At 45.9% G+C, this 13,918-nt stretch overlaps 1 protein-coding gene across 3 annotated transcripts in view; it reads right to left on the bottom strand.

Moving 5' to 3' along the window:
* The window catches only part of eda (ectodysplasin A), a 24,075-nt gene extending 10,767 nt beyond the window's left edge, over positions 1-13,308 (bottom strand). For all 3 annotated transcript variants that reach the window (XM_053484807.1, XM_053484808.1, XM_053484809.1), the window contains exon 1: positions 12,876-13,308. In XM_053484807.1, the coding sequence (XP_053340782.1) occupies positions 12,876-13,139 (264 nt within the window). In that variant the 5' untranslated portion in view covers positions 13,140-13,308. The remainder of the gene's footprint in view (positions 1-12,875) is intronic.
* Positions 13,309-13,918: the final 610 nt, after the last annotated feature.

Below are 13,918 nucleotides of genomic sequence, written 5' to 3'. Positions count from 1 at the left end.
CACACAGAGAGGTACACTATACAGACAGACAGACAGATACACTATATAAACAGTCAGACAGGTATACTATACAGACAGACAGAAAGATACATTCTACACACAGACAGACAGGTACACTATACAAACAGACAGACAGGTACACTATACAGACAGACAGACAGACAGGTACACTATACAGACAGACAGACAGACAGGTACACTATACAGACAAACAAACAGGTATACAGACAGACAGGTACACTATACAGACAGACAGACAGACAGGTACACTATACAGACAGTCAGACAGGTAAACTATACAGACTGACAGACAGACAGGTACTCTAGACAGACACACAGAGAGGTACACTATACAGACAGACAGACAGATACACTATATAAACAGTCAGACAGGTATACTATACAGACAGACAGAAAGATACATTCTACACACAGACAGACATGTATACTATACAGACAGACAGACAGATACGCTATATAAACAGTCAGACAGGTATACTATACAGACAGACAGAAAGATACATTCTACACACAGACAGACATGTATACTATACAGACAGACAGACAAGTACAATATACAGACATACAGGTATAATATACAGACAGACAGACAGTTATACTATACAGAGAGACAGACAGATACACAGACTGCCCAGATAGAGAGATAGACAGGAACATTATACAGACAGACATGTACAATATATGGATGGACAGACCTACAGATAGGTACACTAGTCAGAGAGAGGTAATCTACCCAAACAGTCAGACAGAAAGATACAGGTCTCTTCCATGGGTTTTTAGTTCCCACCCCCTTGTTCTATACAGATTATTATTATTAATATTATTATTATTTATCATATTCCTATTACCCACATTTTTATTCTGTTTGTTAGTCACTATACTCCTGTATTGTATTGTAAGTTATAGCGATAACGCCACTACAGCTCTGTGCTACCAACGTGTCAGGTCTCTTCCCAGCGGTGTGTGACAGCAGTCACAGTGACTGTGTGTAACCCTGCTGAGAAGGTGCGCATGTTCTCGCACACGCCCTGTAATAAGGAGTAACATTATGAGAATTAAAAAAATACTTTACTGTAGAATTACACCAGCTAACATGCATTAGCATGCCCGTAAATAAGCTAGCTCATGCTACACCATGGTGCTTTCATTAACATACTTTGGCTAAAAGTAAACAGCTAGCTCCAGGGTTACTAGTCATTAATATTAGCATTTGAGACATCCATTACTCCTGCACTGCTAGGGGTCAAAGTTCAATTTGGTGGCTTTGTTTCCTAAAGTGATTAAAACACTGTAAGAAAACATACAGACGTCGGACATGCCTTTCCCAAATACAAACACACAGGTCACACCGCTATGCTGTCAGACCCCCAGTGATAAACACAAAATGTTCCAGAACCCTGGAGTAAACAGTGTCAGGACTGATTAGTGTGTTGGCGACAGTTTAACAAATCTGGACCAACCACAAGGCAGCACGCTAACCACATGCTCCCAGCTGATTGGTCGGGAGGAACTGAGCTCCTGGAGGTAATGTTAAACTTAATGTTTAAGTTAATATGGTAGAATGTTACTTGTGGTAATCGATTGATTAATAATTGTGACTTTAGTGTTTTTTTTGGTAATTTCCCAACCCATTTATGGTAAATGTTTATGTTCTGGAAGTTTCTCTCAGGTTGCCATGGTTACTGCATCTTTACACTGTATAAAACACCTCCCTGCTACACGATAGCCTCATTTCCAGTAACATTAGGGTGTTTTTCAGGATCCAAATTTTCAAGTTGCCTAGCAACAGCATTGTTACGACTCGAGTAGCGAATGTATTACGTGTTCGCTCTCCCATGTGGAAAACAAAGCTTCAGCATTGCTGTGTTTGAAAAGCTGAGCAGTGTTTGTGTCTAAACCGAGATGCGGGAGAGTGATTGTGAGTAAACAAATGTCAGACTAACACAGTGCGCTAGCAGCAGCACAGCCGAATCCCAGACAAGATGCAGCTGAGATTCATTTAACACCTCAAACACTGACGGAGGAGAGCGGCTGAGGAGAATGACCAAGGAGGGCAGCTGAGGAGAAGAGTCGAGGAGGTGACCGAGGAGAGCGTGCGAGGAGAAAAGCCGAGGAGCTGACTGTGGAGAAAAGCCAATGGAGAGCGGCCGAGGAGAAAAAATCTTGGAGCTGATCAAGGAGGGTAACTGCTGAGACTGAGTAGAACGCCCAAGGAGAGCAGCTGAGGAGAACATATGAGGAGAGTGGCTGAAGAGAACAACCGAGGAGAGCAGCTGAGGAGAAGATCTGAGAAGCTGATTGAGGGGAGAGACTGAGGAGCCAACCAAGGAGGGCAACTGAGAAGAAAAGCCAAGGAGCTGACCAAGGAGAGTGGTCAAGAAAAACAGCCGATGATGAGTGACCACTCATCATCGGCTGTTTTTCTTGACCACTCTCCTTGGTCAAGGAGAACCAAGTCAAGAAGAAAAGCAGAGGAGCTGACTGAGGAGAAAAGCCAATGGTGAGCGGCCGAGGAGAAAAACCCAGAAACTAAGGAAGGAGGAGCAGCAGCTGAGAAGAACTGCTGAGCGGAACAGCTGAGGAGAACAGCTGAGGAGAACAGCTGAGGAGATGACTGAGGAGAGAGGCTGAGGAGCTGACTTAGGGGAGAAGCTGAGGAGCTGACTTAGGGGAGAAGCTGAGGAGCTGACTTAGGGGAGAAGCTGAGGAGCTGACTTAGGGGAGAAGCTGAGGAGCTGACTGAGGAGCTGATCAAGGAGAGCAGTAAAACAGAATAAAAGATCTGTGAGCGTGGCGTGAGATCGTCTCCACAGCACTGTGGTTTGAGAGTGTGTTTGACATCGGTTTCAGCATGTTCTCACCTCATCACACAACACACACACTCGGACAGCTGGGTCTGCGGTCTCTCATCCGCACACATGGAGCACACATGGTTTTCAACCCTGGGCCAGACACACACACTCAGAAAACCACACACACACACACACACACACACAATACAGGGGCTAATAATGCTGACTGTTCAACCCAAACACACCAGTTTCTGATGAGGAGCTTAATGGCCACAAGATCATTTCAGCAGATATTGCCACTCCCAACCATTTCTCGTGTTCCCCTTTCCCACCGTTCAAAATCATTCCCTGTGTTCCCCCATTCTTGTTGCTCCCCACTCCTAGTGTCCCCTTATTCCCAGCTCACCTGCTGTTTCATGATTCCCAGTTTCCCTCACTCCCAGTAATCTCAACTATTGGTTCTTTTTTATGATTCCCTTTGTGCCCTTATGATTAGGGATGGGAATTGATAAGATTTTTTACGATTCCAATTCCATTTTCGATTCTGCTTAACGATTCGATTCTTTATCGATTCCCTTATCGATTCTTATTTGGAAGAAAAGGGACAACAAATTGTTGATTAGCCTAAACTCTGTGACATTCAGCTACCCTGGCCTGGGTCAATTTACTTTTCCCTGCTTCAGTGAAAGGGGAAGCTAGCGGTATCTGTGAACTGGAGGCAGTACTGCCAACCTCTGACTCTGAGCCATCCAAACTCTGTCTCTTGTGATGGTCATCTAAATGTAATGCATGAGAAGGCATTCATTTAACGTTAACCGTTACTAACAGCAAGTTTTACACAGCTAATATGATGGCAGTGTTTGTTAGTTAATTAGTTACCTGCTGTTTTATTAGCCGAGGACATGCTAACGTTGTTGCTGCTGGGTTGAGAACTGTTAGTTCGGAGCGGATCGAAAACGCAACATTCTTTAATAGTTATTGCATGCTGTGTGTGCAAATGTTTTAGCAAATAAGTTCTATTTCCTCCCTTTGAGGAAATATCTATGCTGCAAGTATTGCAAGTTGCCCTATTTTCATGTTTTTTGGTAAAATACAACCAGACTTTTAAGCGTTTGTTCCGCTTAGGCGCCATGCTTACTATTGACTGAGCGTAAGCTACGCAACGTGTGTAAGTTACGCAATGCGCGTGATGACGTCATTCGTGCCCACTGGAATCGTTAAGGGAATCGTTTGCAAATTTTGCAAACGATTCCGAGGAATTGAAACACTGGGAACCGGTTCTCAACAAGAACCGGTTTTCGATTCCCATGCCTACTTATGATTACCAGGGATCTCAACAATTCCCAGTATTTCCCCATTCCCAGTGTTCCCAAACATTCCTGCTTTCCATTCTTGTTGCTCCTCATTCCTAGCGATCCCTCATTGGGAGAGCATCCCTAGTCCCAGTGACCCTGGGAATAGGGATGCTATTGGCCCTGGCTGCCCTTTTCTAATGTTCCCAGTTTCTTATAATTCCCAATTGTCTCTCATTACTGGAGTTCACTTCCTTATATTTCGAATGTTCTCTCATTTTCCCTCAATACCATCGTTTTGCCTCAGTTCTGGCCTTGATTAAGGTTGTCTATTGTATGTTCGTCTTCTTTTCAGCTAAAGTTTTCACTCATCCCAGTAATCCCAGCCTACTGTGTCCAGTCCTGTCCTTACTTCCAGTCTTCCCAGTGTTTCCAGTTAAGAGGATCTTTAGTTTCACAGCACTTTAAACAGCACTTGTCACACAGCTTTCAAAAGATTTCACTGTGCTGTGTGTGTGTTAAATCCAGGCTTTCTTCTCCTACTGTTCACTTCCTGCTCATGTTTGACGTTTCTGCTATTTCTTCCTTTGTTTCCATCGTTCATAGCGCCCTCTCATGTCATGACTCTCGAATCCACCATTTTTTCGTTCATACCCCCAGCGTTTTTGCGTTCCCATCTCCTCCTAGCACTGAACTTTCAGCGCTCATCATATGCGTTTTAAACACAAACACGGAAACGTCACCCCTGCCTCATTTCACACACAAGTAAAAATCAACAGGTTTGTCTAGGACACACACTATGTGTCAATCACCAGGATGACATTTTTGGTGTTTTTGAGCGTGGCGTATAAACACGACGGCGACTCGATGACATCAGCCGTGCTGTTTGGCCTCTGTGTTTGTGTATTTGTTCACGTTACCTCGAACTCTGTATGGAAATGCACACAATTCTGCAACATGTTCTTTGGGTTTTAGGACTTCCATAACTCTGTGTGTGTGTATGTGTGTGTGTGTTTGGGTGCGTGAGCATGTGTGTGTGTGTGTGTGTGTGTGTGCGTGTGTGTATACGCGTGCGTGCATAAGATGCAAACCGAGACGACTTCAAACAGAAACTCTTGGCATGTTTAGCAAACGATTTTCAGACAGAATGTACGGCTCAGGACTGAGGTTCCCTCCCCCCCACTCATTCCTCCCGTCTCCCCATCTATGACCCTCTCTCCCTCTCCGTTTGTGACTCTTTATCAGTGTCTATCCTTCCTTTTCTTTTTTCAATAAATTTTTTTCATGACTCCCTTGACCGTCTGTCTCTCTTTTTCCTTTTACATTTTTATCTTCTTCTCTCTGTCCCTGTCTCACTTGCACTTTTTTCCCATATTTTCACAGTGAGTCACCAGGTCTCCAAACCGCAAAGAGGAACGCTGTTCTAACCTAACACACACACACACACACACACACACACACGGGTCCTCAGTAACCTGGTCTTGGGCTGGATCTCTCTCACACACACACACACACACCCCATAACCTGAAGCTTTATCTCCAGCGCTGATCCATCACCGTCTCCTCATCAATGCGTCTTAATTAAACCTCTGGTTCGGTTCCCGTCATGCTCCTCCTCCCTGTAGCTTCACTCAGGACATTCCAGACTCTCTCGGACACAGCAAGATGCATGCGTGGAATTTTTCCCTCATAAACTCCCTAACACAAACGTGGAAGAACTCTGGGTAATTAGCTGATTGGGTGGATCAGGTGTATTAAAGTCAGTAAACCAGTAAAATTAAAAGAGTCAGGTTACTGCATGAGCAGGACTGGGAACCATTAAGGTAGGAGAAGTGGGGACACAGCATTCCACCTTGGTGTTCCTGCCAAAAACTGAACCTCAGCCCCAGTCCCAATTAGAGTTTCTTTATGGCAGTCTGAAGGCACAAACCTGATGATCTTCAGTCCTGGTCACTTTTGTATGTGGGTCGTAGATCTGATACGAGGTCAACAGATTATAATTCATGTGACGCGTCCATGACAGGCAGTAAAACTCACGGGTATTTATGAAAAAAGAAATCAGAATTGTAGCAATGTAGTATGAACGGAGCCTGAGTTCGCTGTACTGTACTGTCTCTGTCCATCTCTCTATGTCTGTTTCTTCTCAATCCATGTCTCCGTCCCTCGTTCTCTGTCTGTTTCTCTGTCCATGTCTTTGTCCCACTTTCTCTACCTGTCTGTTTTTCTCAATCTATGTCTCTGTCCGTCGTTCTCTGTTGTTCCTCTGTCCATGTCTCTGTCCCACTTTCTCTACCTCTGTCCCTTTCTCTGTGTCTCTGTCCACTCCTCCATCAATGTCTCTGTGTCTCTTTGTGTATTCACCGTGTCCATGACCAGTGTGTTTAGGTGACATAAAGGGAGCAGCGTGATCGTTATGTCCATAGATGTGTGTTTTCTTGCACACACACACCCCCTCCTCCCCACACACACACTTTTTGGCTGCCTTGGTTCCCAGTAATTTCACACCATAGTTACATTCCTAAATCTGGCTTTAAAGAACAAACCTGAAACACACACACCATCTGGGTCTTTCATGAACAGAGCGTGACACACACACACATACACACACACACACACACACACACACACGCTGCTGGAAGGTGTTCAAGGATAGCTGAGGGATCTTTTTCTCCTGATGTTTTTAATGGCTTCATTACACTCCTCCCTCTGATTCTGTCGTTCTTTTGAAGCCGCAGATTCCGAACAAATGAGGGCGAAAGGACAAAACCTGCTGTAAAGTTTTTACAACACACAAACACACACACACACACACACACACACACACACACACACACATACACAACGAGTGCCTAGTAATCACAGGGAAGATTCAGTGACCTTGTTATAAAGGTCAGAAAAAGACAAGGAAAAAGGGATGTAAAGAGAGAGAGTGTGTGAGAGAGAGTGTGTGAGAGAGAGGGGTGTGTGTGTGTGTATAAACAGAGAGAAGGTTGATCAGTGGTTTGCGGGGTGAGAGAGGCGACCGTGTGAGAATGCGTCTCACACCTGACTGTAATTTGGCACCGTCTCTCCTCCACCTGCTCCTTCGTTCTTTTCTCTTCTCTCTGCTTTTCGTTTGTTTTCCCTCGCTCCCTCGCTCTAGTTGCCCGGTGCTGAGAGCTGCAGTACGACGCCAATTTGGGACAAACCACAAAACCCACATCAAACATGGGGAGAGAGAGTGAGTTTACACATCTGTTTAACAGCCTGAGTAACACACACTCAAACACATCCATCCATCCATCACGCAGAGAGAGAGAGAGAGAGAGAGAGAGAGAAAGAATCATGTAAAACCCTGAGAACATTCTCTAATCGAAACCATTCAACCATAACCTATACACACACACACACACACACACTTCATCACTCATTTTCCTTTAATATTAGCCTTAGAACGCAAGCCAACAAAAACACACAAATGAGTGCACACACACACACACACACACACTTTTTTCAACATCAAGTCTCTTAAGGCATCACTAACACTTTTTAAAAAGTCTGTATGATATCAACATCAGAAGAGGAGAGAACCTGAGGCTCATCAAAGCCAATGTTAAACTCATTCAGACGTTTCTTCACTTATCTAAAGGGGTTCTTCTGGAACTGGTCTATTATAGAACCCCCTGCTGTAGAACTCTCAGGGGTTCCTCCAGAATGACAGGCTGAGAAACCCTTCAGGCTCCTGAATGCTTCTGCTTTTCTAAAGCTCATCATCTCCATCTCCTACAACCCTGAGGCTTACAAGCTCCTCCATCTGCTTCTTCTGTTCTTCCTCAATCACTGACAATGGTGACCATGCCTTCATCACATCTACAGGAGTGGTCCAACCACATAGCCCAGAAGGTCTGTTACAGTCCGACTACAGGAGAACCCCTGGGTTCAGTAGTAGGTCCGTACATGTTACGTCTTTAAGACAAGCGTAACTCTCTATCTGACTGCCGTTCTGTCTGATCTCCTTCTGGACGGAGCTACAATCAGTTCAGCTTCAACATGATAGAGCTGATCAGAACCTCTCTCACGTCATCACCTTCAGCTTGTCTCATTACACCATCTAAGTCTGGTCCGTGACCTCCTGGAGTTCTCTGAAATGTTCCTTCGCTGTTCGTTCATCACAAGTCAGCGATTAAACCATTAAAACATGATTTTGTGAACGGAATAAACATTGTGTCAGGTGGAGAAATGTTACTCCTGCAGTGTGTGTGTGTGTGTGTGTGTGTGTGTGTGTGTATGTGTGTGTGCGCGCGCGAGACAAGCTACAGCTCCTGCATGGTTTGTTTGACTTTAAACAAACACACTTGGTGTGTAGTGTGTATTACAGATAAGCGGGAACACACACACACACCACACAATAAAGCCCCTCAGATTACTGTGTGTTTATCAGCCTCATCACACAAAACAGAGGTAAAAACTTCCTCATAGTCATAGGTCATCTTACATCTGTGTGTGTGTGTGTGTGTGTATGCTCTAAAGGAGATATGACACACTACATAATGAGAACTGATGAAAATACAGACAAGCTTGCTCACAAATCTTACACACACACACACGGTTTTGTTGCAGCACATGGAGTCAATTAGGGTTCGACTCGATACGATTCTCAGAGGACCATCACAAATACTGCACAACCGTACATGAGTTATCTTAGGGAAAGTAGATATCCCACACACACACACACACACACACACACACAGAACCAGACATACACACACACACTTATTGTTCACCCGTTCTTTTGTCAGTCTTGCCAAATACAACACATATAAACACAAAAGGACTCGAATAACCATGAAGAATGACTTGTTCTCCTAAGACACGCTTTTTACAAACACTATTTCCGCACACACACACACACACACACACACACACACACACACACACACACACACACACACACAGACCTTTCTGTTGAATCTCTCTCACTGATGAAACCAGAGGGAAAAGTTTGAGAAGTTTAGTAGTGACAGATGATTCACCAAGCACTCGTTTATGGCTATTCACCCGGACACTAGCGATGCTAACACCTGTGATGGTGAACTGGAGTGTGTGTGTGTGTGTGTGTGTGTGTGTGTTTCGCTCCAGGGGGTCGACACAGCACCCGGCCTGAAGCTGAGGGAATTTTCCACACTTGATAAAGTTTCTCAGCTAGGCGACTGTTTTCCGCTGAACACTGACACGCTAGCTCGCGCGGGAGCGTTGCTGTGCTCCTAGTGTGGCTGAGGCGTAACCTGAACTCCAGAAAATTAACACTAGCAATGTGGCAGGAAGTCCACATGACCTCTGACCCTGCTGTGACCTTTTAGAACCATACATGGAGAACTTTAAGTTGGATAGAACCTTGAAAAGATTAAAAGAAAATGACTTTAGCAAAAACCTGTGTGTGTGTGTGTGTTTCCATCATCTCAGACATCAATCCTGAATTTCTTTTTACATCATGTCCTCAAACACGCACTTTCATTCTTTCTTTCTTTCATTTACACACACACACACACACACACACACACACACGCATCTGTGTGTTGGCTTAAGCTTTAAACAGATGCAGCTGTTAACAACTGTGCTATTAAACTTAGGCAAATTCCCTCTCTCCCTCTCCCTCGCTCTCTCTCTCCACCTGTTTGATGTGTATGATCCCTCATTAGTGATCACTCAGTAGTGCACTCGGGGCTCGGCGGCCATATGGAGCGTGCTCAGTAAAAGCACGTCACTCACGTCAGTTCTGTTTCCAGACAAACCTCTGCACTGAACTTTCCAGACACGAGAACAGAAACGATTTACACAACAAGGGCACCTGAAGGGCACGTAATCACACCCTGGGGCGTCCAGGCTGTCCAGCAAGGACAGGACTCACTCAGTTACACTTTATTAAAGAAGACACGCACCGGGATGAAGTCTACTTTTAATGGAACTATACCATCTGATACCATGTCCCTCCGACTTCTAAGGCACTTACAGTGTCGCCACCTCAAAGCCTAGTGACCAACCTCAAGACTTTTTAAGTCTTCAGTTCACTTCACAGTCACCGTAGTCCCAGAGGACCGGTCACCAATCTGGACCGCCCCTCCAAGGACCGGTCACTGGTCACCATTGCCCCCGAGGACCAGACACCGGTCACAATCACCTCTGAGGACTGGACACCGTTCATATTGGCCCACAAGGCCCACACACAGCAGTCGCTGAGGACGGGACACTGTTCATGATAGCTTCTGAGGACCAGACAACGGTCACGACTGGACTCTGTTCTCGATTGCTCCTCAGGAGTGGACACTGTTCTTTATTTGTCCTGAAGACCGGACACTGTTCTCGATTGCTCCCGAGGACCGGACACTAGTAACAATTGTTCCCGCCAAGATAAGGAAAAACTAGTTCATGCTTTTATCACCTCTAGGTTGGACTATTGTTAGGCCCTTACTGTCTGGTTGTTCTAACAAGCTTCAGCTAGTCCAGAATGCAGCAGCAAGGGGTCCTCACTAGAACCAGAAGATACGAGCACATCACCTCTGTCATTTCTTCACTTCATTGGCTCCCTATGAAATTTCACATCGATTTTAAAATACTACTTTTATTTATACTACCGAATCAATTAGCCAAGCATTTCTGCAAATAAATTTGCTTTCTCTTTTAGTTATGATGTCATAGTTAGTCCTGCCTGAGTCCCTGCTTGCACTCTGCACTAAATATACATTCACATTATACATTGTGTGACTGTGACCTGAGATCTCGTCACATGGATACCCTATGTGGTCTGTTTGGGACCAGGACCAGACACTGAACACAGTAGTTCCTGATCACCACCAGTGCAGAGCTACACATAGTCCAGGAGCCCATGGCGCAGAATGATGACATCATACATGGTTGAAAGAAGTTTAGGTAGTTGGGTAACATCACGCCATGTAATGCCATTATATAAAAGGCAATTTGTAAAGCTAGGTAGCTAACATCAGTGTGCTATAACTAACCTGAGTAGGCGGGGCCAGTGGTCTGGGGAACAGCTGCACATCAACATGTGGTTGCTTTACCTACGATATCACGGCCTGCGATAATACACTCGCCATATTTTGCTGTGGGGTGAATTTACAAACCACAACGACAAGAATGTGAACCCAAGAACATACGTTTATAACTGCATTTTACCAGCTGAGACGAGTGTGTGTGTGTGTGTGTGTGTGTGTGTGAGAGAGAGTACAGTAATTACGGACTGGTTGTAATAAGGTAATATCCTGTTGGAAAGGAATCCTACACATTCCCAGCTTTAATAAGGTATCCGTATTAAGTGTGTGTGTGTGTGTGTGTGTGTGTGTGTGAGACAGAGAGAGATCACACTGTGCTCTGGCCAAATGCCACAGTGCCGGAGGAGACGGACACGGAGAACAAGAGAAGGAGAGATGGAGGAAAAAAGAAAGGTGGGGAGGAGGAGGAGAGAGACAGAAGGAGAGAGAGAGAGATCAAAAGTGCAAGTGGAACAGAATGCACGTAGAAAAGAAAAAGACAGAGAAAGAAAGACAAAGCAGAGAGAAAATAGAGACCAACGGATAGATAGATAGACAGAGAAACAGGAAGGATGACAAAGAGGTGAAAGAGACAGACAGACACAAAGGATATGAGGTGGAAAGTAGGACAGGTAGCGGGTGTGTAAGGTGAGAGACAGACAGACAGGGAGAGAGAGACAGACAGACAGACAGAGAGACAGTGTGTCTGAGCAGGTTACCATGACAACACATGACTGACAGGTGGAGTTTATTAATGAGCCTAATGACCCCCCAACACACACGCAGACAGTGTGACTATGTGTGTGTGTGTGTGTGTGTGTGTGTGTGTGATAGAGACCGACCAAACTGTTACCTACATGTCAGAACACAAAAGGCTCTGACAGATTGACACGGGCGCCATCAATCACCCGTCGTCATGGCAACATGTTTCCTGGAAACACACACACACACACACACACACACAAGCGCGCAGAGCGAGCTTCGCCGCTGACACTGAGCGCGTGGCTCGTTAAAGCTGACAGATGTTTCTGCATTATGAATAATACCGCCTCAGGACACACACACACACACACACACACACACAAGGGCAAAGCTCATCCGTTAACGGGAAGCGCGCGCGCGTGCGTTACAGGGGTGTTTAATGTACTGCACTTCAAAGAGATCACGGGTCAGTGTGTGTCTGTGTGTGTGTGTGTGTGTGCAGGTCAGAGAGTGCACAGGGACAATGGCCCTGAACAATAGGGTCAGGAACAAACACACTGTGAAAAGGCCGGCGGGAAACCGGGACACACACACACACACGCGCGCGCGCGCGCGCACACACACATACTCACGCACAACACACCACACAAACACATGCGCGTGCACGCACACACACACACTGACAGACACACACACACGCGCACACTCACGCACACACACACTGATACGCACTGTTAAGCGCGCGCACACCACACTAAATACAAGCGGTTTTAAACCCTCTGACAGCGCGCGCTGTGCCCCGGGGTCAGATGTTAGAGATACACGGTGATGTGTCCCGCTGCCGGGTGTGATGAGGTGATTAATGATGAGGTGATTAGTGATGAGGTGATTAGTGATGAGGTGATTAGTGATGAGGTGATTAATGATGAGGTGATTAGTGATGAGGTGATTAGTGATGAGGTGATTAGTGATGAGGTGATTAATGATGAGGTGATTAGTGATGAGGTGATTAGTGATTGATTGTGTGATGACCTGACAGATACCTGCTCGTGCTCCCCTCCTCCGGCTGCCCGCGCGCTGACCGGATGTCCCCCCTCTCCGCCGCTCTTCTGTATCCGGATCTCAGATCGCAGTTCCACGTAGCACGCGAGCGTGACCAGGTGCAGCACGAGCGACAGCGCGAACAGACCACCGAACCCTCTCCAGCTCCCTCTCCCTCCTCCTCCTCCTCCGCCGCCGCACCGGCTCTGGCACGCGCACTTCACCTCGTCCGCGCCGCTCGCGCTCTCCGTGCCCGCGGACCCCATTATCTCTGATCACCCGCACGCACGCGCTTCCCCGGATCTCTCTCCGCTCACTGCGGCATCTCCAATCAGCGCGCGACACAAACCTGCACCGGGACGCGCGCGCGCACACTCCAGCACGCGCATATATATATATATATATACTGTAGACACACAGTCACTCACACACACTCACACACACTCACACAGACCAGAGCAGAGGTTGTCCGGTATAACTCCGCGCGCGCTCTCTCTCTCTAAGATCAGAGAGCCCGGTTCCGGAGAACCACGCCCACTTTGGTTCTGATTGGTTGTCCGAGATGACGTCACGGTGTAGAATAGTTTATCTGGCAGAGAAATAGAAAGCGGAAGCGCGCGCGTCAAAGTGTATCAGAGAGGAGAAGCTGTACAGGGTGGACATTCTCTTGAGACACGAATGTCCTCGTATAGGAACAAAACATTTATAATATCACTGTTCTATCTATATACATATAAACTTATATATACACTACGGCTTTAATGTTTGTGATCACTTAGAAATCTTATTGTTTTCCAAAGAAACGCACACGAAATTAGTCTGAATAGAAACTATAGCAAAAGAACAGAACATGAACAAGACATCTCCCAAAAAGATGGATTGGCCTGATGGGTTCAGGTCCAGAGACTGTGCCGGCTGCTCCATCACAGTCAGAATTCAGGCTCACTTTAATTGTTTGTGAATGCTTGAAAATGTGTTTTTCTTTGGAAAACAAAGGAATTTGCAATGATCCCAAACTTTTGAGCGATAGTGTATACCATCCTCA

Source organism: Clarias gariepinus, chromosome 24 (assembly GCF_024256425.1).
Source record: "Clarias gariepinus isolate MV-2021 ecotype Netherlands chromosome 24, CGAR_prim_01v2, whole genome shotgun sequence".
Lineage (NCBI taxonomy): Eukaryota > Metazoa > Chordata > Actinopteri > Siluriformes > Clariidae > Clarias > Clarias gariepinus.
Note: the sequence above shows the minus strand (reverse complement) of the source record. Positions and strands in the feature narration are given on the sequence as shown.